The sequence below is a fragment of the Malurus melanocephalus genome, unplaced genomic scaffold (genome assembly GCF_030028575.1).
Source record: "Malurus melanocephalus ecotype Western Australia unplaced genomic scaffold, MMel_1.1 scaffold_12, whole genome shotgun sequence".
Lineage (NCBI taxonomy): Eukaryota > Metazoa > Chordata > Aves > Passeriformes > Maluridae > Malurus > Malurus melanocephalus.
This window is the reverse complement of record NW_026623244.1, coordinates 3444671-3470131: the sequence shown is the minus strand read 5'-3', so window position 1 is coordinate 3470131 and position 25461 is coordinate 3444671. Positions and strand designations below refer to the sequence as shown.

General features: G+C 46.7%; 1 protein-coding gene across 1 annotated transcript; it reads left to right on the top strand.

The window, feature by feature from the left end:
* The first annotated feature begins 7704 nt into the window (after positions 1-7704).
* Positions 7705-23510, top strand: ENTPD1 (ectonucleoside triphosphate diphosphohydrolase 1). Its single transcript, XM_057380911.1, is given in 11 exon segments — positions 7705-7832; positions 7835-7861; positions 11815-11948; positions 12208-12325; positions 13594-13744; positions 14573-14732; positions 15357-15593; positions 16096-16356; positions 17361-17480; positions 17666-17803; positions 17955-23510. Coding segments are annotated over 11 exon segments (1653 nt in total). The 5' UTR covers positions 7705-7732; the 3' UTR covers positions 18162-23510.
* The last annotated feature ends 1951 nt before the right edge of the window (positions 23511-25461 follow it).

Genomic DNA, 25461 nt, shown 5'->3' with positions numbered 1-25461 from the left:
ACTTGTGAGTATGGGGGGGAGTGAATGTGGGTGAGAAAATGGGATCAAAACCATTTTTCAAAATTAACATCTTCTTCCTGTTTCACAATGTCATGCACTGTTGCTGCATTAATTTGCTGTATCATAGCTACATTAAAAACTTCTCCATTCTTAAACAAAGCTTCCACATCTTTTTTTTTCATTTATAACTGATTAGCCCATCACAGTTTAAGAAGCTTTTGTTTTAGTGTGATCAACAGTGCAAAAATATGATCAGGTCCAAACTGAGCTGTAAGAAGTTCTAAGGGCTGGAAAACACTGCATAAAAATATCAGWCAAAACAGGAGGGCAAGGAATTTCTCAGATGCTTTCAGTGATGGAAAGCGCAAAACTGAAACGACTCACAAGAACTTTGACTTCACCATTCCCACCCAAAGTGAGTTGACTTCCCACATGCCTGCATAAAGGATGAGCAGGTCATGGCCCAGGAAGGGACCTGCTGCTGAGGGTCATCTGAGCAAGGCTGCTGTGYGAGCCCAGCCCATTTATAAATGGATTTTAAGGCTTGGGTTCCCACATCTTCTCTGAGGAAACAGCTCCAAAGAGTCACTGTACAGCTCCCATTTCTCCTTCAGCTGCTAGCTTTCRTTTCCATATTTCACATCTCTTTAAGTGAGCTTCATCTCTTTGGGAGCAAATCCTGCTTTCAATTAGTGTTGTTGTCCTTAYGAGCAACTGRAGTTKGAATTTTTTTTCTCTTGTTTGTCTTTTTCTGAGTTTTATTGTTTCCTGTGTACRATGGTGGTTTCCACAGATACCTTGRACATTATTTATCTCTCCTTCCTGGACATGCAGTTCTTCCCAATGAAATACAGAGCAATTTGCCACTTCTGCTTGAGGCCTTGGTTCCTTCATCCATATCACTGCTACACTGAGCATTTTAACTCTGTTGTTCTAACATTCTATCCATCTTGATAAGCTGCCTCCTTCTCTTTAYACAGCTTTCAATCCAAAGGACGGAATCCCTGTCCAGCCAGTTTTAAATTCAAAAATCGTGCCTTGCATGTCTATTTTAGGATTTTGTACTGATAATTGTTGGAAACTTTAGCTCAGCTTTTCTCTGCTATGGGTAACTGTTAAACAGAACAGTGTTTTGTTATTTTTGTTCTCCTTCCCCCGCCCCCCTTGAGAAATGTTATCAAAGAACAAAGTCTGGCAAAGTATTCAGGATTGGTATGCTCCTAAATGAGTGCTCAGATAGCAGTGACGTTGTTCTTTCAGACAGCTCTAGCGTGAGTTTGGTGAGTTTTCTCTCTTTATCCTGTCTCCACCTTGTCCCAGAGGAAAGCAWACGTCCTGGATTGCAGAGGTAGATGCTAATGTGAGTCACTTCTTGGTATTTAGTGGTGAGGAATTTGAGCGCTATCAGTCCCCACAAATCCTAACAGAAACAAAGAAAAATCTGCACATGGTGTAAGCTAGTGCTTTCATGGGTCTGTTCTGCTCTTATCAGGCTATTTAATGCACAAGTGGGGCTGTTCTGCTGATGCAGCATCACAAGAAGTGATGCCAGGGCAGCTCCAGGCCACATTTAGGGAATTACAGAGGAGACCATGACAGTCACAAGCTTTCTCTTTAGCTGATWTATAAATGGATTTGTTTTCTTTCTTGCTCATTTGTCCCAGAACTGTTAATAAATAACCTTTTCAATGTCCCTGCTCCTGCAGGGGATGTGAGGAAAGTGTGTGCTCGTGTGAACTTGCTGCAAGCTCTGCAGCTGGGCTGGAGATGCTGTGGCTGGAAGGCTGATGCTGTTGCTCCAGCTTGAGCTTGGGGCTTCCCATCCTAAATCAGAGGGAAAATGGTGCTGAGAGAAGCTGGAAAACACAGTGGCCTAAGGGAAGCTGCAGACCTGCAGACCTCCCTTTTGCATGGGCCCAGGGTTTCTGGGCAGTCCTGCTGCTGTGGCTGTGCTCCTCTCAACAGAGCCAGCTGAGGGCTCTTTCCTATGCTGAAGGTTTGTCCCTTTCGCTGCAGTGGCCATGTCACAAGGTKGTTGCTTCATCACCAGGAGTGAGCTCTGTTCTGCTGGCTTTTGACAGGGGGGGATGTGGATTTCCCTGTCCCATCAGCATCTTCRGACTCACAGAGCACAGAGGGAGTGTTACAGAGGGGCACGGGACTACCCAGCTTGGGAGTGGAATTCCTTGCTGGAAATGGAGAGCAGCTGGGGCTCTGACTGTGCTGGGGTGATGCAGTGACAAGCCAGAGCTGTGGTGTCCCTCTGGCAGATCCAGTCCTGGGTGCAGTCTTTGCAGATTCCTGGGTGCAGTTCATGCAGATTCCTGGGTGCAGTCTCTGCAGATTCCTGGGTGCAGTCTCTGCAGATTCCTGGGGGCACTCTCTGCAGATTCCTGGTGCAGTCTCAGCTCAGCCCCCCGAGGCAATGGGGGCTCCATGCTCCCCGAGCAGCCCTGTGCACACAACGCGCCCTGACAGGACACAAGGGCGGCTGCTGGGACTGTCCCCCTGTACCCATGCTGCCTCATCCAAAATATCTAATGTTTGTATTTTGAAACATTTGAGACAAGAATAGTTGGGRGAGGGGGAGGGAAGATTAATGGAGGCATACAAATTGAAGGCCAAACTATGGCTTGATTATAAATGTTTTTTGGTTTTTTTTTCCTGAGCCTAATTCTCCTCTTAGGATTCACTGCACATCCCAGTTACAAGTATTCTGAACTTTAGAGATTAATAGCAAGCATCCTGTGCCAGCCCATTCATCCAGCAAAACTCCTCTGCTGTTTTGTTGCATGTCGGTATGAGGCTCCAGCCTTTTCAAAGTGCTCTTCTGACCATGAAAATTTAGATTCATATTTACCTTATTACCTCTGTAACTTMCAAGAAGAAATACTTCTCTTACGCTCAGGAACTTTGTCAAGACCTCTGCCCCGCAAYAGCCTTTGATCCCATGTTCCTTCCCATTGGTTGTCACTAAAAATACCRCAGGGTAATTTGTTTCCTGCTATTTGAAATGGAAATTGTGGCAGCATGAGGAACAGAGAATTATATTCATGACAAATATCATGAGCTGAATTCTCCTCATGGTTTGTGGGAATCCTAGTTATTAAAGCTGACCTCTGAGAAATTAGTATATTTTTCCAAAAGGCCTGGACAGTGGATGTGCTCCTCAGCAGAGAAAGGAACTGTTCCAGCTGTTCCTTGTCCCGTGCTCTGCAGYGAGGAATGGCCATAGTGCTGACAGCTGGGGCTAAAGAGGTGAGCTGGGAAGTGTTTAAGCAGAGTGCTATCTTTTTTTATGCATGCAGCCCTAACCCTGGCCTGATGAAAGGAGGCAGAAGGGCTGCTGCCCTGCCTGGATAGAGAGGGCTTTGCTTCATCTGCTGGGATCAGCTGCAAAAGGAAGGTGCCTACAGTGTTCTCTGCTGCAAATGGATGCTGTGCATGTAAAGGGACGAAAAAACTCACTGGGTGCCTTATAGGACGGAGATCTGCTCCTCTAAGAATTCACACACCTGTGCTGGAAATCACACAATTAATAGCACAAGCTGGATACAGCAAAATCCCAGACACAGCTGAGCACTGCAGCTCACGCACTCGCACCCAGAACTGCTGAGGAATGGGCATCGTCCCCCAGGGACATTGCCAGTGGCTCTGCTGGTGCTGCACCAGCTTGGAACAGTGTTTGTGTGTCTGAGATCAGTCTCCAATGGTTTTTGGTCCAGAATGGGAAGTGAAACTTCAGGAGAAAAGCTGTTTGTTTTGCTGTGCAGAAATCCTCGGGCAGCACAGGCAGCGGCTCTGTTTGCTGGCACGTTGGGTGGCTGTGATATTTTGGAAAGCAGGGAAGTGAGCCCCTGAAAGCGGTAATGTTGCTCCACACACAGGGTGATCCCACAAATCTACAGCTCAGAGAAAACATCCTTGAAGTGTGGTGAGAGTTGGTGGCCTCAGCCCCTTCAAGGCTGTCAGTGGAGAGGGTGTTCAGGAACATTGGTGCCTGCTGGGGGCTGTGTTTTGACACCACTGGGTGCAGAGCGTTCTGCAGGGGGTTGGATCTGTTTTCTCTGCGGTCATTCCCTGTCAAGAACCTCCTGTGGGGCGTAGCAGCATTTACAAGATCAGGACTTTTTGTTCTCCAGGAAGTTTCTGAACTTGCTGGCCCACCGTGSGTGTTGGAGCGGGGGGGTGGTTGCTCTGGAGGCTGTTTCCTCTCTTTTTCTTGTGATAAATTGTGCGTGGGTGGTTGGTGGGACACAGGGAAGGGTGGGTTGGTGATGTGACTCACATATCACCAATCTTCCAATATAAGCAGTGGTCCTGCTGTCTTTAGCAGCAAAAATAATTAAATAGTTGTACACAATAGCTGCCTGGGGCTGAACTGGGAGCGAGGGACCAGAGCAGGCGAAGGTCATGCTCATTTTACCAACCAGGATGCTGGAGACAGAGAAAGGCATGGCTGTCTCTTTGGGGATGAGAAAAGCTGATATGATGGTGGATTTTAGTGAAATACAGGGCAATTTCTCAAAGCTGAGGGTAACCACTTCGCAATTTGCAATGCATTACTTTCAGCCCAAGAGAAATGTATGTTGGCCAGTCTCAACAGAAAAAGAGTTTTGAGAGTTTTGAATTATTATAAAAGCAATCCACACTTATTCTGTGTCAACAATGTCTAGTAGTTCTTAAAAGAAGTAACATTAGAAAATAAAAAGTACTTGAGCTGAATCAGCAGAGTATTTAAAATGTGGAACTAGGAATGCTAGTAAGAAGCAGCCCATTCCCTTCTTATTTTATTCCATAAAGGCCATAATCCAACTGTTGAAGATTATGTTAATCTGAGATATAATAAAATCTCTTAAAGATGCATATTCAGAAGCAAGAAGGAAAGATAAAATTAGGGCAAATATAAAGTTGGAAGGTGTAAAACATRGTCAAAAGAAGCATAAGGAAAAAAACATGGCCAGAGAGTTAAGAAGAGCAAAGAAGAATGTAAGAATCTTGAGCACAAGAGGAAGCCTGGCAGAACCCTTTGCAAGTCAGGATATTTGAACTGTCAGTGATTACCAAGCTGAAAAGGTGTCTGTTTGATGCATCTTTCCTTTCCCCTCAGAAAAACAAACAAATGCCATCACATCATGTGATAGTCAAGTATATTCAAGCAATAATTTAGCTGGTATCAGGGAAGAGGAGAAGCTCCCCTGAGCTCACTGGTTATTTTCTGAGGAAACTTCAAGCTTTGTGGGTAATGGCAATAAATCTTCTCCAGTAAAAATATAGCTTTGATGGCTGGTAGCAAATTAATACCAGAATTTTCCTGACAGGAAACTGATGTAACTGATAACAGTTYTCTCTTCAGATTTGTAAAACCTCTTTGATGTGAGAATCCTTAAAAAATTAGCATGAGTACAAGTAGGATACAAGCTTGRAAGTCCAGTAAACACCATATAAATGTGAAAAATAACTGCCTAAAGGTCATTTTGTCAGCAGCATCCTGCCACTTACTAGTTGTATTTAAGAATATTGTGTATCTTAGTCTGACTGCTGTGATGTAAGCCAGAAAAATCTCTTCCTGCAGAGAGACTAATGAGCAGGCAGTGGGAAAACYGGGTGGGGCTGGGGACATGGGCAGTGAGGACAAGGTGCCAGGGGTTGTGAGTGCCTTGCCAAGAGCCAGGGAGCACCATCCCCAGCACCACACCCCGGGAAGGTCTCTGGCAGAGGAACCTGYTTTGTGCTCAGGGTGAATGGGGCACTTGGTGTGGCAGTGTGGATTACTGGGGCTCAAAACCCCTGGCTATCACCTCTCCAGCAGCAAATCTGTGCTGCAGGGCCATGGGGATGCCCAGGCACAAAGCCTCTCTGTGCTGCCAGCAGCTGTGGAAGGGAGGCCTGTGTGCTGACCGCTCCTTTGTATCTGTCTCTTGCTGCCATTGCTCAGCGTTTCTGCCTCTAGCACCCACCAGCTCTCCAGGATTTCCACGTGCTTTTCTTTTTTCCAGGAAAACAGGGCTCTTTCAATGTGTCTTGTGCAATCTCCCAGAGTTGCATCCCAGCCACAACACGAAAAGCACTAAGAGGACGAGGGACTCCCAAATCAAGCATTGCTGTGCACATGGACAGCATAGAGCAGGGGGGTTGCCATGGCTCAGTTATGTCCCAACAAAACCTGGAGCTTTGTTGGGCAAGGGAGGGAGCACATTTATCCAACTGCAGATCCCACAGGGAGAGCCTGTGCACTGCCCTGGCCTTTGCTGGCAGTATAGTTCATGAGAGCATTGCCTTCTTTTTGCTGACTCCCTGCCTTCTGAACCAAGGAAACAGAGCTGGGAGGAAGTCCAGGAGTCACCCTCATCCTGAGCAGGATTAGCTACAATAGTGCTGGCAGGAAGAAATGTCATTTGTCTGAAGACAACTAACGAGTCTCCCTTGCTCTTCTTTTTTGCAAACTTAAAAATCCAATTCCTTCAATCTTTCCTTGTAGGTCAAGTTTTCAGGCTTGTGATCTTGTTCTCTTCTGGAGTTTCTCCAAGTGGTAYACATCTTTCCTGAAGGGCAGTGTCCAAAATTGGTCACAGAACCTCACARGAGGATTTACCAGCTTTAGATGGAGGCAAAGATTAATGTAAACTGCTATAGCTGCAGTAATGTTTTCTCTGGAAGAGTTACTTAACAGATTGCTCACCACGCTGTCCTTGGGTGATGGCTCTTATCTAACTGTTGTATTTTCTCTCATCCTTAAGTGAGTTACAGGATTCCACCAGGCTCTCCCTATTTGTCAAATTTATTTCCAATTCCAGTCCTGTGTGTCAGTGTGCTTTGCTCCCAGCTCGGTGTTATSTCAGATGGAAGCACACTCCTTGTCTTGCAGCTCACTAATGCCCAACTATGTGTGCACATGGGACAGTTCAGGGTGCCAAGCTGCACTGTCTAAATTCATAGGAGTCTGTGGGGTTTGAGACGTGATTTTAGTATCAAATGTCTCTGAAAGACAGCATCCAAAAAACCCATTATGCTGTTTGGATTATCACTTTCACTGACACTTCAATGTTTGTATTTCAGCACTTACAAGTATTTTATCTGGAAAAATATAACCCARTAAATGTGTATTTATTATTCTACATAGCACTACAAGGAGGGGCAGAGATCACACCACTATTCAGGCCACAGTCTTTGGAGCAGAGTCTCCCACACTCTTCCATGTAACAGTTCCAAAAAGTGACATAAAATCCTGATCTGGAGCTTGAATTCTAATTTCAGCATGCTGATTGTCTTGCCCTGATACTTTGAACTAAAGCCCCTTAAACCAAAGCCTGCATATGTGCTTGTATGTAAATTCTAAGACAAACCTGAGCCTCTTGACAGCCTAAGAAAATACTTTTCCAATGTGCTGGCTTGAAACAGGTGGTTTGCATTATTTTGCAGCAAAGTCTTCCTAGGTAACTTGGATACGAGCATGTTGAAAGGAAAAAGGCAGATGAAGGATGAGTAAGAAGTCAGTTGGGGACAGGGAAAATTTCACAAAAGGGTTGATAAATGAAGAAGTGTGGCTGTTCTGAGTGTTTATGCACTCAGATGTTTGGTTGTGGTGAATCTGAAGACAGGAGTGCCTTTTGGGTAATCAAATCCTGGTGCAACTCAGCAGCYTCACAGAGTAATCAGTGAGTTTTTCAGGCAATTCAGCCTGGAATCTCATTTTCACTCACCAGGAGGGTGATGTGTGTGTCCCCTCTCCATGTCAAACAGCAGCACTGACTGCTCCCCTGCCCTTTCCCTGCCATCACTGCCAGGAGAACTGCACAGACACAAACTCCTGCAGTCAGGAAATGTGCACAACAGCATTGCCAGAGCCCCTCTCTCCTGTGTGGGTTTGCTGGGATCACATGAGAGGCRCTGGGTTGATTTTGCACTGCCTGTGAAGGTAGATTATCACGTTTCTGAGGTCACCACCTCACTTCATTTCGGTTGAGACTGTATCATCTCCTGTGGTTTGTTATTGTGCAAGATCAGTSTCCTTGCATCTCTGGTCTGAATGCTCAAGAAAAGTATAAGCAAGTAATTCTATACACAGAGAATGATGCTGGGCTCTTCARGTAGACAGAAAAGGCTGGAAAAGACAAAAATCCATAAGGGATCATTTCTTACAAACTGACTAAGAGAACAAATTCCTGCAGGATTGAGCATTGCAGAAGTTGTGAGATAGAAGTGGAGGGACAGGCAGAGGGAATAGACTGGCATTAAATAAATTAATGTTGAAAATGGGAACGTTTCTGACCATACAGAGGAGTGCTGAGAGGATAAAGGTGATTCTAGGAACTGTCTCTGTCAGTGTGGCTCTTGTGCAGTGGAAGGGGGAYGTCCTCTTGTGATCCTTTCTGTAACAGATTGAGCATGAACATCCAGAGGAAAGATCAAACATCAGCTTTATCTGTTATGCTAAGTCAGAGCTTACAAAAATATTTGTATTTATTAGAGATGATGGGTCTCAGTGAGACTGTTTAAACCAAGTATGGTTTTCATCTATGCACAACATCTTTTCTGCTTGACATTCCTAATGTCAGTCCTTAMATGAGCCTTTATCTCTCCTTATTGCATGTTTAAAACAGCTGGCTGTCTGATTCCTTTTAACTTGTGTTACCAAGTCTTATTTGTTGCAAAAAGGATTGAGGGTGGGCATCTCCTGGCACACAGAGGTGCCAGTGACTCTAGTGGAGTGTTGGCTGGGAACTCCATTTCCTAYTTGTTTGGAGCTCTGGAACACACAGGAGTCAAATCTGCTTCCTTGCCTTCACTCAGAGCTGCCTCCCACGCTGGCGTGGTCCTTCCTGGTTATTCACTGCCAGCAACAGAGTTTCCACAGCAAAACTGCTGCTACCTGGAGTGACTGAYAGCATCCTTCCCATTCCCTGTCTGCGAGAAATGGTGTTAAATCTGTTTATGTTTTGGGACCATCACTGGATGGAACCAGTGGTAGGCAGCCCCTACAAAAAAGCAAAGAGACCAAAATTGGAAACAGACAGAGATGCCTGAGCAGCTGAGCTGTGCTCCAACATCTGGAGAGTGCTCAATGCCCGTACAGCCGGGCAAGGCTCCAGCACCAAGCAGCTCTCAGCTCTGACAGAAGAAAAGCAGCATCATTTCTAKGGCCCTAAGGGATATTTTTGTCACTGCACACAGTGGGCAGTACGAGAGAAAGAGTAGAGATCTGTCTCTGTTTGGATTCTGACTGGGCACAGAGACAGAAGATCATGTCTGCTTAATCTTTAGCTGGGGAAAACTGCTAGTGGAAGGAAAATCCTGGGGCCTGGCAGTCAGTCAAGTACTGCTCCACTTGGTGGACACTGWGGAGTRTTTGCATGACAYTGAGCAGTGTGAATGTGAAATTCTAAGGAGCTGGAGGAAGCTGGAATATGTTAATTCTTTAGCCCCTGCAGAACTTGCAATTACACCTCGAGCTGATGGAGATGGATCCAAGAGTACAGAAAAGGSAACTTAYTGAAATACCTCACCTTTCTGAACAAATGGCAAGTGAATTTTAATGATATTGAATTCTTTAGATGGGTCTGCAGTGGGTGGTTTTTGTTTGGATATTTTAAGCCTGTCTTTTTTAAACAAGTCTGTCAAGTGTTCAAGTCTGTACATTTTGAGAGCTCTTTGGAAGGTTATTACTTCTTTACGCTACCTTCTGGATTATGCTTGCCAACTTGTACCTTTTCTTTTATTAAAMTTTTCAATAAAATGCTCCTTGGTAGCATTACAGGTCACATAGGTGGATGGTCTGGTATGGGACACAGCAATGAAGTGAGCTATCTGCAAACCCCAGAGTCCTGAAAAGTGCTCATGATGCTGAACCAAAATTCAGGCTAAACTCATATTMAGGATTAAGAAAATAATGTGCCTTKGCAAAAAATTTACTAATTTCAGGCTGCAGGTGGGATGCCGAAAATTGTCATTATGCCTCTGCCTACAGACAAGGGATTTCTAGCTGATAATTGGGATGGTCCATTACAGTGAGAAAAAATGTTTCTGCTTTGCTGCCAGTGCTGGTACTTTCAGAGTGAGGCTGCTGAAAAGATACAGCAGGCAGGCAATGTCCATCACAACAGGAAATTCAAAAATCACAGAATTTGTGCAAAGTCACATGTCCTTCATTCCTAAGACAGCAAACACATAACAAATTTGTTCATGGCTAGCTCTAGGCAAGACCTGGAGTAAAGGTGGCAATAAGTACATGGATGTGCTGTGCAACCATCAGCATCAGTTTCAGTTTTCAAGCACACTGACTTCTAATTTTATATTCTAGAATCTGTTTTTACTCTTTTTTCTAGGGTTAAAAGAATTTCTGTTCAAAAGACATGCTCAGTGCTATCATAACCTGAGCCAACTAATCTCTCCCTTAAGAAGGAAGGTCTCCCAGCTGTCATGCTCTGCTGTTTCTAATCACTTCAAGCCCTGAATTCTGGGGCGTTTTTTTGAATAAAGTTGGATAAAATACATTCTTACTTCCTACTGTCTGGTATGTGCACTAGACTATTTTTTTAAGCTGCATTCTTGGAGATATTGGCAAGCATGCTGAGCCTCTAACAGGGACTTACCAAATGTGAGAGTTACAAGCTTCCAAATTTCACAGTTAACCTCGGCAGACTGACATGTGAGAGAGAGCACAGAGCTGCAGGTCAGTGTTACATTCCCAATGGATCTGTCTGCGGCATCTTCAAAGCAAGCCCTTCTGGCACTTCTAGGTTCTATTTGCTCTAAGAAGATGTTATTTTCATAYAGTTAGAGATTTCCAGAGGTGCATTGCTTCTTTTCACTCAGATTGAATTCTGAAAATGACTTGAGGATTTTGGGTCATTTGTAAGGTCAGGTAACACTAAATAGTTATGGAACATGGGACCACCTCTCACATGAAAACAGAGCAGTTAGAGGCTTACCCTGAACAAAACTTGAATGCTTTTCATATTTGGATGCATSACATGAAGTGCCAGGATGGATTTGTAGCATTGATCTGGGCGTGGAGGTCTGGAGACCTCTGGAACCCAAATTTTAGCATGCAGATGCAGAGCAGGTTCAGTCACCTCAGAGCGTGACAAGAGTTGATGTGGTTGCCTGCACTGAGGTATTGCCATATCCTGAATGACCTGAAATGTGTTTCTAGACATGTCCTGGAGCATTTGTGTGTAGGGAAAAGAGAAACCTGTCAGATGGTCAGTGCTTTTGAGTATGGAGCCATCACTGATGGTGGAAAGTGATTTCATGTCATAGTGGCAGCAAGTATGTCCCCCTAGAGCTATTTGTTGAAGGTGTTGAATTTACATCAAAGTTACAAATCTGAAAAATGTATYGATGCCCTTTATAGAGCTCCAGGTAGTAAAGTGCTATTTTTTTAAACAGCTGCAAAAGTAGCCAAGTCTAAATTGTGAAATGAGGTTTTCACCATGGGATACATGAAGGATTGTCCAAAGCAGGAAAATGTGAAGGACAGCATCATGCTAACCACTAATAGATGCAGGTATATGTATATTGGTTCTGAATTCTATTGCTAATCATGTATGTTAATCCACAAAAATCTTAATTAGTTACATAGGTTACCCCAATACACCATAACATTTAAGGAACCGAAGTGGTACAAGTTCTGCAAAGTGTGATTTATAACCATATTGTGCCAATTGTGCAAACACAGGCCATTCATAAGCTGATGGGCAAAGGCAGATACTTCATGGTGGAAAGGGACAGCAGGAACATGCCACAAGACATGCCTTTGGGGTGTGAGACAAGATGGGCTAATGGGATATTAACATCCTTTTCCTGCTCTAGTCACAGGTACCAAACCAAAGATGTCCTCGACAAGAATGATTCTACTCATCCTGGGATTCCTCTCGACTTTGGCTGTAATTGCTTTAATTGCTGTAGCAGTGACCCAAAACAAGCCACTTCCGAAGAATATTAAGGTATTACAAGGTGCCCTTAGAGGGAAACAAGCTGGGGGTTAGGGGTTTATYAGTGCTCAAGTAACCAGTCCCAACTTTGCAGTTTCTCTGCTCCCACACCCTTTGATGGAAGTTTTGCTCTGCCAAGAGGAGCAATGGCACACACTGGCACAGCTGCCAGGCAGATGGGCTGTGTGTGTCTGGTCCCCTGTGTGTGGAGGGGACACGCCAGCTCTGGTTGGGTGCCTGAGGTGTGACAGTGGCTCTGTTCTGCCCACAGTATGGGATCGTGCTGGATGCGGGGTCRTCCCACACCAACCTCTACGTGTACGAGTGGCCAGCAGAGAAGGAGAAYGACACTGGGGTGGTGAGGCAGGTGGAGGTGTGTAAAGTTGAAGGTAAGAGGAGAAAAAGGAGCTGTGGAAGGGGCATGGGATGAAGAAGAAATAATGTAATAAAAGGGGTGGGGGAGGAGAAATCTAGAGGAAGAGGCCAGTAGTAAACAGTATTACATCTGTGATTTAATGTATATCTCACTTCTTCCCATGGGGAGCTGTATGTCCCTGAACTTCTAGGGGAGAAAAATAGATCCACTTTTTCCTTTGTTTTTAGGATGCTTGCATGTAATACCTTCCTGGAAAGAACTACACCAAAGAATGTTCTTAAATAAATAAAATATCTGCATGCACTCTTGCTAAAGTGCTGCTGAAGGCAGTGACAGGGGAGAGCATGATTTGCTCTTTTTCAAGGCTTTTGTGCAAGCTATGTACTGGGCTTGTGGCTCAAGGTCGCTCAATTAAGGCGTGTCAGGACCTATTTTTTTATTCTCTTTAATTGCTGTGTAGCTRCTGTATGGTTTAGAAAGGCATAAATGAAGCCCAGGGGTGCACACAACAAGAAACAGCACAGGCCATCACGGATTGCTGCATCCTGAGCAGGTCAGAGGTGTTGTCAGACCTGCCTGGGGTCTTTTCCAGCCTCTGCAGAGCAGGGGAGAGCCTCACKGTTATCAGGCTGCTGTGATATCTGCTCAGCGCTGAGCATCCCACACCATGAGCAGCACACTGAGCACACGGCAGCCTGGAGCAAATGGGGCTTCACTGCCACGCAGGCACTGGTTTTGGGGCAGTCCAGGGAGCCAGGGGACACATGGCAGACAGGGACACATGGCAGACAAGGACAATGATTTTTTCCTTGGGTTAGCATAAGAGGCAATAGCTGCAGAACACCCAGTGTTGTAGAGTGARTATAAAGTACACAAACAAATGACAGCATCTGCCCCCAGAGGAGCCAGCACAGCAGGGTCAGGGATTTTCAGGCACAGATCCAGAGTACATCCAGGCAGGCTCAGCAAAGAGACTGCAGATGTTCAGGGCATGCTAAAGAAATGTCTTGTCTCAGCCCTGATTGCTGGTTCATGGCCTGCTTTGCAGAGAAAGGGTGGCAGATGCTGAGCACTGTTCCACCCACCCTGTGCATTGGGTTCGGGTGGTGCTGTAGGATTTCTAAAGCTCCTCAGGAATGGGGTGATTGACTCTGACACTGCTGCCTGCGATACAGTTTAATACAGTTTAATACAGTTTAATACAGTTTAATACACCTGCTCATGGCAGCGTTCTGGGGTTATGCTTGGCGGTGAACAATGAAATGTCTTTACTCCCTGCAGGCCCTGGGATCTCAGGTTACTCCCATGCCACAGAGAAGGCAGGTCCCTCTCTGGCACAGTGCCTACAACAAGCAAAAGAGGTGATTCCCTCAGCACAGCACAAAGAGACACCCGTCTACCTCGGAGCAACTGCTGGCATGCGGCTTCTCAGGTACGGCAGGGCTCCACCCCTTCTCCTGGGATAGCTCCTGGGGCAATGGGAGGCTCTCCAGACAAGTCCTTGGACRTGCTGCCAGCTCCCAGATACCCTCTGCTGACCTCTCTGAGCCCCCAGTCCCCTGGGCTTTTCCCTTGCTTGCCCACTCACTCCAACCCTCCATCATCTTGTGCATCCTCATGCGGCACAGAGACACCCGATCAGCGGTGTCCAGGGTGATGCCAAACTACAAACCCCACAACAAAGGGATGCTCAAACATCCCACAGGCTGGTATTAGGTCTAATCCAGGATTTTTGAGCCAACCATGTTGCAACTCCCCACAGAGGTCCATCAGAGGCCAAGATAACTTTATAATCACATCTTCCTTTGATTACAACTTGTGATTTTTGTAAGGGTGCCCCAGACCTCTTGTGTGGCTGGCACATGGAACTGATCTTGAGTATGTATCACCTGGGAAATCTTCCTGGGGATACCTTKGGGACTTCTTCTCTAATGGTGATGGTAAACAGTGAGGGGAATCTCMACAGTGCAATTCCTATGAGGACACATGCTACAGAGCAAGAGCTCTGTTCTCTGCTCCCAGCACCGACCACTCTCCGCTGTAGGGTCTGTAAATGTCAGAGCTGGTGGCAGCTGTGCTGTCAAAGTGTGACAGAGAGGGGCATGGCCAGTTAGAGCTGGATGACCCACATGAATGGCCATTCTCTTGTAATTAACACTTGGTGGGGAGTTGCAGCCTGCCTGCTCAGAATCAAGCACAGCTCACAGCTCTGCTGAGAGCTGTCAGCAGAGTCATCCCATCCTCTCTTCCCTTCATCCAGGTTGCAGAATGAAAGTGCAGCCGACAAAGTCTTGTCCTCAGTAGAGAAGACACTACGCTTAGCTCCCTTCAACTTCCAGGGTGCCAGAATCATCACTGGGCAGGAAGAAGGAGCCTATGGATGGATCACCATTAACTACCTTATGGGCAACTTCAAGCAGGTGAAGTATCAATAGCAGCTACATTGGAATCACTGGCTGGCAGCATTTTGTAARCCATGCTTTGCAAGAAGGTGTCACAGGCACTGTCTTCCTGTGTAAGCCATTGACCTGGGGTCAGAGAGCTGCCCATCTTGCCTAAGCAGCTGCTGTGAGCATATCCTGATGCTTAGAGGTATCAGGATGCACCACTATAGTCAGGCTGCAAGCACGGAAATAAAACAGCAGCATCTTCAATAATTTTGMTTGGGTACAGCATCCTTCTGACTTCCTGATCTAAAATATTTCTGTTTCTGAAAAGTTTGGCTATGAATCTTTCTTATTGAGCTTAGAAATATTCTGAGAGCTGAAACAGTAAGTTGATTGGTTTTTTCTCATAACAATGGTATTGGATTTCATATTCTTTGTCCTCATGCAAGTATTTGGACATGATCTATCTTCTGTATGTACAAGCTTGCATCTTTCTTGTGTCTTTTTCCAGCTCTCATCTCATGTCCCCTCCAGGGCTTCCCATGCTTTCTGTGTTCTGTGCTTCTGCTTCTCTTCTCATAGTTCTTTTTCATTTCTCCAAAATAAATCTTCTTCATGCCTGATATAGCTGGTTTACTTTAATTTTTTCCCCCCAAGTCTGGCTGGAAAAAGCTTCTACACTCCCTGAAATCCTTAAGTGAGACATCAGGAGCACTAGACCTTGGAGGAGCCTCAACACAGATTACCTTTGTATCAAAGGATCTCTCTTCTGAGTCCCCRGAGAACCAGCTCTACTTCCGTCTCTATGGCAAGGATTACCAAGTGTACACACACAGCTTTCTCTGCTATGGCAAGGACCAGGCTCTGCAGCAGAAACTGGCCAAGGACCTAACGGCAAGTACATCTACACCTGCTTTGGGATACTGGTGTTGTAAAAGTCGCTGTGTCCCAGGTCGTGTCTCAGTCAGGATTAGGGAAATGTYATTGTCTTCCATACAGACTGGGCATGAGGTGCCCAAAGAGGTGACAGTCAATACTTTCAAAAGTACTGCCAGTCTGGGATGCCYTGATTCTTGGCCATGGGATAGCAAGAGAACTGCATTTAACTGAAGTACCAGGGGGAGGTGACATTTTATCATCTCTGAGAAACCCAAATCAACAGCAGCTTCACAAACTGCATCTTGAACTAATTTGYCCAGGGTCCTACAAGGTGGCTGTGGCAGTATCCACATTCTCCTCTGCACAGCCAGTGCCTTAAGCCATCCGCATCCCTTTGACCTTCTGTGTGCACCTGGATGTGATGTACTGTGACAAGTGCCACCCTTTCTCGTGGCTTTTTCTCAGGGTGTTAGTSCAGAGCAAAGTGTAACAGCTTGGATTGATTTTTACTTTTCAGACCATGGAGAACAGCAACCTCCACGACCCGTGCTTCCACAAGGGTTATCAGAGGACTATAAATATAAGTGACTTCTTCAAAAACCCTTGCACATCAGACAAGAAAAARGAATTACCTTTCAATGAGCTGTACATAGAGGGAGAGGGGAACTATCAAAAGTGCCGAGAAAGCATTCAGAAACTCTTYGACAAAACCAATTGTCCTTACTCCAGTTGCTCCTTCAATGGGATATACCTACCTCCATTACAAGGGGACTTTGGGGTGAGTCTTCMCATTCTTCAACTCTCTCTAATCCAGAATGTCAGAAGAGCAGAAATTCAGAGTAATGCCAGAGTGCATTCTTCATGACTGAGGCAGGAAATCATTTGCAAGATGACTTTTGAGGCACGTAACTACAAAAAGCAGTGCTGCACTTGCTGTGAGGACAGACGTGTTAAGAGTTACCCCAGTAAACACCGGCCTAMCAGTGCTGCACTGTTCCCATTCTAACCCATCTCCTTGGGGTGCTCTATTTACTCAATTTTTAAGCTGTCCTTCCTGATGTCCAGCAGCAGAGAGCCTGCTGCAGGCAGGAACACTGCTGCTGAAAACCTTGTGTCCTGAGGTCAGTGGTGGTGCCAGACCTGAAATTCACCCAGGAGTGTCAGAGTGCTGCTGAAAGCAGTCAGCTCAGCTGTCTCTTCCCAGACAGGATGAGGAGACCGTGCACACTCTGAACACACATTGTGTGTGACACCATGTGACCATCAGCCCTAGAGCTSCAAGACCTCAGTGATTGTGAGGCTTTCCAGGGAGCTGCTCATACACCCTTGCCCTGTGCTCAAGCTGCCTCCTACTGATCAGCTGCTGGCCGTGGTCAGAGATGTGTTTCCTGGACTCTGGATTATGTGATGGGGCTCTGTACAGCCCTTTCAGACCATCACCTCTGCTCTTTGTGGTGATATTGGTTGCACAYTTATCTGGCTCAGTTGCCAAAATGGGATCATGGTTGTGATGGCAATCAGCACTCACTGTTTGCCACTGGCAAAAGTAAAGGAGAGAAGTTCTTCAGGGTACCATAATTCCTCCCTCCATCTCTCAGCAGCTCTGAGGGGTGTGCCTTAAAATTACATCACTCTTGAAAAAACTCCTGCTCTTCTGTGTGATGATGCTTCTTATATTTTTCTTTCTTATCTTTTTTTCTTCCTTTCTTTTTCTTTTGTGGTATTTATGCTGTACTGCTCATGCTGAGACCCTGTCAGATTAAAAGAATCTTTCTCCCTCAGGCTTTTTCTGCTTTCTATTTTGTGATGAACTTTTTGAACCTGACCAGTGAGCCAAACCCCCTTGCCCTGCGCACAGTGACGAGCACCATTGAGACCTTCTGCGCCCGGCCTTGGCAAGAGGTGAGCAGTGTTTGTTGCAGTAGACAGGGGCTGCTGGGACTTTTCTGTAGGAGAAATGGCTGGGGTTGATTTCCAGAGCAAKAAAGATGGGGAAGATGCCCCCAGCATGTGCAGTGGATGCGCAGGCACAAGCAGGAGCAGTGGGAARGTGTGTTTAACAATCTGGTGACTGCCTCCTTCCCTAGGTGAAAAYAGAATATCAGAACATCAAAGAAAAGTACCTGAGTGAATATTGCTTCTCTGGAGCCTACATCCTCTCTCTGCTGGAAAATGGCTATGAGTTCACTGAAAATAACTGGCAAATGATCCACTTCCTTGGAAAGGTGTGTTTCACGGTGGGGAGGGCTCTATCCCAGCAGTTGTTTGCAGTCTCTGCTGCACAGCCTGGCCCTTTGAGCCCGGGGTGCCACTGCCCCAGCAATGCAGGCAGCTCCAGCACCTCCCAGCACTGACCCTGCTCTTGTCCTGTTCCAGATYGGCAGCAGTGATGCAGGCTGGACCCTGGGCTACATGCTGAACCTGACCAACATGATCCCTGCAGAGGAGCCGGCCGGGCCCCCTCTCTCCCACGGCAGCTACGTGGGGCTGATGGTGCTGTGCTCCCTCGTGCTGGTGTCCGTGCTCCTGTTCGCCTGGCTGCTCTTCCACAAGCCCAAGTGCCTGCAGAAGGGGATTGTTTAGGAAGAACCTGGAGGGGAGAGGAGCCTTGTCATCCTGGCTGCTGAGGGCTAGGAGACACCAGYAGAGCCACCTGTACTGCAGAGTCCCTCTCACTGAAGTTACTGACTGTACAACAAGGGCATTTATTTCTTCTGAATCACACTTGCACTGACAGATGCTGGGACATCAGGCTCGCCACCTTTCTCTGCYGAGGACAGACAAGCTGGTGTCCCCTCCTTGAATGGGTCGTACTTTCATTCAATGAAACTTTGCTGCTTGTTGGTTTCTGCCTTGTGCACAGCATTATAAAGAGAAAAGTGGCAGCAATCTTTGGGAGCCAGTGCTCCTGCAAGGGTTATCTCAGGGTCACACACCCCACTGAGCTCTTGGGAGCTGTCACATACAGGGTGATCCTGCTCCCTCTCTGCTGAAGCTGTTCCCAAGAGCCCTTTCAGCACCAGCACATCTCTGCTCACCCCCTGCGCCCTGAGCTCTCACAGCCCTGCAGCCGGGTACAGCGCTCGCTCCTGCTTGGCCCCTGAAAGAGGGTCAGGCGCTGGGAAAAGAAGGGATGAGGATGAAGAAACTGAGTGTGCTGGTGGTCAGCAGCCCTTAGCTGGGCTCTGTTGGCCGTCAGCTCCTTTTGCAGGTGGCCAAAGGCCTTTTTCCCACGTCTTCCTGATGTTGTTGCTGGACCAAAGCTGGCTCGCTGTTGCACTGAGCCRTTCCCACATCCCGAAGGTACATCAAGCCACAAGTTCCCAGCCAGGCATTGCTGGGTTTGGTAGGGACAGCTTGTACTGGCCCGGGTTCCTTGGCCAGGAGTGATTATTTATGCCTGCAGGGACTCTGCTGTGATCAGTGTGCCCTCAGGCCCAGACCCACTGAGGCAATCCAGGGTCACCGTGCTGATAACACAGCAGCCTCCAATCTAGGGAAAACGTGCATCAGGTAATGTTCCTGTGGGCAGCTGGCAGCAGTTCACCAGCAGGGGTGTGCACAGATTGAAATACTCTTTCCACCAGCAAAATTAGAGAAGATTTGCCTTTCCTTCCCTCATGGCACAGGCTTATCCTATGGCCATAAGACCCAGGGCTTGTGAGTGCACATATTGCAGCCCGTCTTCTCGCAGACAGCTAGGACAATGCCACTGATTGAGTTTATGAATTTTTTTTTTTTTCCATTTTTCCTTTTCTCCTTCCAAGAAAAAGAGAGGTAAGTCAGAAATCCATTTTTGTAAAAACATTCAGAAACCACTGGTGCCTGTCTACCTCCCTCAAAATCTCAGAAATCTCTTCTCATAATGATCTGTAAGTGTGAAGGCCAAAAGAAAGCAGATTGTAGAGAGAAAGGCATAGCAAACACACACATTCACCAGTTTCCCCAAGCAAAGGTGTAGGCAGTGTGGAGGGGTCAGGAGTTGCAACCCCAATAATGCCTTTTYCTTTAGGCAAGCACAGACACAGAGCTCTCCCAGCCTGTCCCTCTGCACAGTCCAGGCTGGAAAATGTCACCCCGTTTTTTCTACTTCATGCCTGGAAGTAGAAGCCCTAATATAATGAAGGACCTAAAGGTAAGGGCAGATCATTGCTCTTCCAAAAATCTCTGTCTTATTTTTGCTCTAAATTAGCTGGCTTCAGCTTCTGTTGGATCTTGTTCTGCCCATTTCTGAAAGACTGAGTAACTCTGCTATTAAAACACCTTTTTTCCTTGTTGGTGCTTGGAAGTTGTCATTAAATCGTACTAAATAGATTGATTTTCAATCTGTAAAGCACTCTGTGCTCACCTCACTTGTAGCTCTTGACTCCACTTCTTTTAAAAGTTTTATATTGTTCTGAAACTTGGACACCAAAGTTCTCAGYAATGAGTGGTAGTAGAGTCACCAATAGTGTATAAATCTGGTTTTGATCTATATTCTATGTTCCCCACTCATATATCTCTGGTCCGGGTTCTGCTCACTTAACAGAAATGTTTTAGGCTGTTGAGTCCAGCTGGACTATTGCAATTCAGTCTTGTTTTCCAGTCGTTGCATTTCAGAACAGCYTCTGTCTCACATCATACATCACTGTCTCTCGATATGAGCCATTTTGCCTTCCATGTGGCTCCACTGAAACATGTGCTGTTCAAACAACATTTCCCCAGCAGGYTATCCAGCTCAGTCAGCAAATGACACTTCACCAGCTCTGAGTCCATTGGCCAGTTTTTGTTTTATCTGCAAACACACTGCGGTGTCAGAATTCAGGAGTCTTCCTTCTGCTGTTTGCAGCAAAGATAGGTTGATGAGGGATGAACAGAAGTTTAGGTCGTGGCTGGAAGGCGTGCAGGAGAAACTGCAGCTCCGACAGTCTCATTTGCAACACACCMCACCCACCCAGTGCCAGCTCCCGTGTGCACGGAGTCTTTGTAGCAGAGCAGATGCCCTGGAGGAGTTCCCCACTTGAGCTGGTGCATCCTTCCTTCCCGTGAACAGCAAGGAAATGGGCAGAATGGCAATTCCTCTGCTGAGACCTCGGTGGGGATCTGGCAGCTGCTCAGTTGTGGCCATGACAAGAGCCGGCAGATCATTAGGACATGTCAGAAATTGATGCAAGAACTCCGTGTGGAAGCTGGTGTGGAAAGAAAGGTTCTGCTGGTCTGTTCTTCTGGTCTCTGCTAAGGATTTATGTCAAAGGGAAATGGCAAATACCTGGGAGAAGAGCTTTTACAGTGTTTTGTACCTTCATTGCAAGTCCCATAGTATTAATATTGTTAGCTCCTGATTCTGGAGCCAGGTGAGCAGCTGGCATCTTCACTTGCTCCTCCTGTCTTAATTATCTCACTTTTTGGTTCGAGTTTTGGGGCTTTTTAAAGGTTTAAGTGTGGCTTAAGTGCAACCTAAAGACCCCAAACTTAGATAAAAGCAAAATACATTAAARTATTTTTAAACCTTATGACTTTTAGACCCCATTCTCCTGTTTCTCCAGGATCAGAACTTCTAAGGTGACAACAGACATGCAACTCGAGCAGGCTGAGGCTCCAGGAATTGGTTGACTGAAGGCATCCTGTCAGGGTGACACCATTGCATGTCACTGCCTGTATGTGAACATTCACAGAACAGCCTCTGATTGTTTTCTCCCCATTTCTCCCATTATTGCAGGACTTTATTCATGGAGGYTACTCAAAATCCTTGGTCAAAGAGTTCAAATTTATGAGCATTCATTTCTTTGCTTTTGTGGTGCATCTGATCCAGCTGTATTCAAAATGTGTGTTCGAGAGCCACCGGTGTACATGAAGGCCAYTAATGATAGTGAAGGGAGTTTCCAAATGTGCCAGTAATAATGTATCATTTCTCTGGTTAATACAGTTGATCTGCCTCACTGAYAATTATCTGTGCCTTATTTCTAATTTGATAGCTTCTGGCTTTAATTTCCAGACACTGCCTGCTGTACCATTTTGCTTTTCSCGGGTAAAGCATCTTTTAACATCACATGTTCTTGTCTAGCAAATATTTATTCACTATTCAGCTCTGCTGCACTGCCAAGACTCCAGACCTTGGTCTCTCCTAGAAGAGAGAACTCTCCTGGGCTCCTAGGAAGCTCTGAGTGTGCTGCAGCAAGGYGGGATGAGTGTCTCCAGTTTGGGTTCAAATGCTGATTGGTCCATTTTTGGGGAAGTTCCTTGCAGAGGGATGTGATGGGTTTGCAGGGTGCAGGAGCAGCCTGGTCTTGCTGGGACTGAGGAGCTCTGTGAGTCAAGTGTGGGGCAGAGCTCTCAGAACCTGTCAGAAGAGAGAGCCTGGATACCTGCAGCACGCTCACCTCTTACAGGAAAGCTGTTCCCCACCAARGCTCAAAGTACCCTTCACTCTGCTCCCTGATAAGGCTGCCTCTCCTCTGTGCACAGGCTACAGCTGATTTTTCCAGCCCTACAGCARAGTGCAGTGGGGCCTCCATTTGCAAGCAAGCTCTCAGAAGTGGGGCCATCACCTCTGCAGTGGCGGCTGATTTGAAGTGCTGGCCCTGGCCAGGGCTTTCTGGTTGCTCCCAGAGCAGTTCTGGGCCGGATGTGTGCCCCTTCCTTCTCCACCCCRATCCTTCCCATGCTCTGTGCCAGGCAGGATGTGTGGGCTCTGCAGGGCTGCCAGCTTTGTCACAGRCTCAACAGCCTGTTCAGGAGGCTCTGGGGAGGACAAACTGAGGACAACAGTCCCTGCCACCCGGGCCATGTGTTTTCCTTCTGTGGCCCAGCCCTGAAGAAATGGATCTTTGTTTTGATGCACACACAAGTCTCTGTATGCTTATCATAATAAAGATTTCTGAACTGATGCCAGTTAAGTTTTCATGCTGTTTTCCAGAAGATGGGAGTTTGCCAGTAGTGGAATGGAGCTTCTGGCACTAAACATGGAAAAGTCCTGAGATGTGATTTCCTCCCTTGCCAGCTCCTTGATGCTCTCCTGGGCCAGCTCTGAAGTTCCTGGTGGATGGGTAGCATCCCCTCCTGGTAGAGAAAGGCACTGTTGTGCTTCCCAGGCTCTGGGCACCTCACACAGGTTGCCTCACTCCCAGGAAGGCTGTTAGTGCCCAAACCACATCTTTCCTTGCCTCAGCTTYATCCTGACTTCCCCAAAACTGTTTGCTCTCCCTTGCTGTGARCTGGACAGGGGCAGTTCCCATTTTCCCTCTCACTGCACCAGTGCAGCCCACCTTCCCAGCCCCCCAAACAGGTGAAGGACAGTGGCCCATGCCCCTTGTTCACAGGGCTGCATGTCTCTGTGTGCAGCCACAGCCRCAGCTCTGCCAAGGCAAACATGCTTGTCATGGTTTTATTTTTCTTTCAGGACGCTCTCTTCGGAGTTTGCTCATTCTTATGGCTATTAGCTTGAACTTTCCTCAAATTTTCCAATCTTCCTCTGTTAACAATATGGCCAGAAYGAAGATGAACCCATCAGATGAAGTCTTTCCATGGCCAGCTCCAGCGGGATCAGCTCTTTGCTGCCTGTGACCATCAGCAATGCAGCAATGGGGGGACAGGGCTTGCATTCACATTCCTCTCACTCTCACCACAGTGGCACAGAGCATTTCTGCTTCCCCTCTTTATCCCACTGCCTCAAGGTTTCTCCATTTTTTAACATCTGGGTGGGGGGTGGGGCAGTGTATGATCTATCCCAGATGTATTAGCCATATTTTCCAAATTAAGCCTTTATTTATTTCCTGCACTGTTTCTAACATTTTATATTKTTTGATTCTACTTTCGTTGGTGTTTTCAAACATGTCCAAATTTATTACTGGATTAAAGATTCATTAGGTTGTCATTTTTCTAGAATGTGTAAAGGCCGTGCTAGTTCAGATCAAACAGGCAGCACACTGGCATGCATATCCAGCTGTGTGGTGCATGAGGATTTAGAGGGATGCTTAGGGAAACAGCATAAACCTTCTCTTCTACCCAGAGAGAGGCTCAGGAAACTTGTGATAAAATGATTGCTTAAAGATCTGATAGCTGTGGGTGCCCCTGCTATCTGTGAATTCACCTTATCCTCTTTTGTACTCATGTAACTTTCAGCTTTGATGAGGTAATTTCATTGTGCAAAACGATTTCCTTTTTTATGCTTTAAACCTGCTGCCTGCTAACAGGCTGTCTCCGTCTCTGTGCTATGGGTATGGATAAGGCTGACTAACTCTCCAGACCTTGTAGCATGTGAGACGTGTTCTCCACCCACAGGAGATTTTACCCAAGACTCCTTTTTAGGCTCTAATGGTCTGGCATTTCTTTTTTTACTGTTGTTTCTTACATCAGCATTGCTTGTCTCCATAGGAGAGCTTTCCTCATGTGTCCCTTGGCACTGCAGTTCTAACTCTGCCACTGCTGTCCCAGGCTACTGAAAGCAGYCTAGGAAGGGAAAGGGGAGGGGGGGAACTGGCCAAACATGGGGCTTGTGCTATTTTACTACAGCCCTGCCTAGCACTCTCTGGCTGCCAAGTAACACTGGATAGTGCTGGAAACCTGCCCACAACTCTTTTACATGGCCTTCATTGCTGAAGGCTGGGGAGAGAGCAGCTCCACGGGAACCCAGCAGCCCTGGGAGCTGAGATGTGAAGGAGGTGAAGGTATTTCCCGCTGCTGTGTGGGATGACAGCTTTGTGAAATGCCGTCAGATATGTCTTGCTCTAGAGACAAGAGCTGTCCTACCATACCCATGCTCACCATGCCACAGCTTTAGCTACTTTGCCTTGGCWTCTTGCATGTGCTGGGAGAGGTTATCACCTTCTTGTTACCTGGCTACAGATGGGTGCAGTGTCATTCCTGCTCCTGAACATGTGTTGCTTTCAGACTTGCTGACAAACGTGGATGTGGTGGGATAAAGCTTAACTGAAAGGTATTAATATGGTTACTGCTATCTTTATATTTGTATATTTTTCTTTTTCTGGTCATGTCTTCAAAAGGATATTTTTTTCAAAAACAGGGGGAAGAGGGAACTGTGCAGATGGCACAGAAGACCAAGGAGGCCAAGGGACAAGGAGAGAAAGGATCAATATGGTGGGGCTGGGGCAGAAGAAAGTTGGATATGGAAAAGTCTGAGTGAGCCAAGCYATGAGCAGGCAAGCCAAGTGCCTTGCCTACCAGCCTGTACTGTTTGCATCAGAGGYTGTAAACAGGGACTCCCTGGTTTTACCACTGCTCTTCCTGGAAAACTGAGGTGGAAAGACYGTCAGCACATATGGAGAACACATAGGAATGCACTGGTGCCAGGCAGCACTGATAGAGAATGTTTTGCAGGGTGAAGCAACCCTTGACACAGAAATTAGAGCAATGCTGCACAGATCCACCTTAAGGCTGAAGGGAAAAAAGATGCTTGGCATGGCACTGAGTATCCTGGGCAGCCCACTGCTGATGGCCAGAGGAGTTCCTTTCTAGCATGGCCTGGGCAGAGCAGAATAGCATGCCCATGTTACCAGAGCGAGCCTTTCTCTGGGTCTGTCCAGCCATGATGGTAAATTTTTTAGCTGTTTGTGCTCATGTTTGGGCTCTGTGTCAGGGCTGTCCTAGTAAATACCTGTTAGAGCCACTAGGCTGCTGGAGTTTTAGCCTCGTGGGGCAAGGCTGCAAAGCAAGGCTGCCTCCAGCAGATGTGGCATCTGCGGGCAGAGCACAGGGACCCTGAGGTGTCTGCTGCCCACTGGGATAAGGGTGGCAGAGGGGCCGAGAGGAACTAGCTTCCCCTATATCCAGAAACAGTTTGCAACCCTTTGTTAGCAGACAGCAGGATCATTTCATTTGTCTTTACTCAATTAAGCAATCTCTTGCTGCACAGCGCCTGTTGGAGCTCTTGCTCATGCCCGCTCCC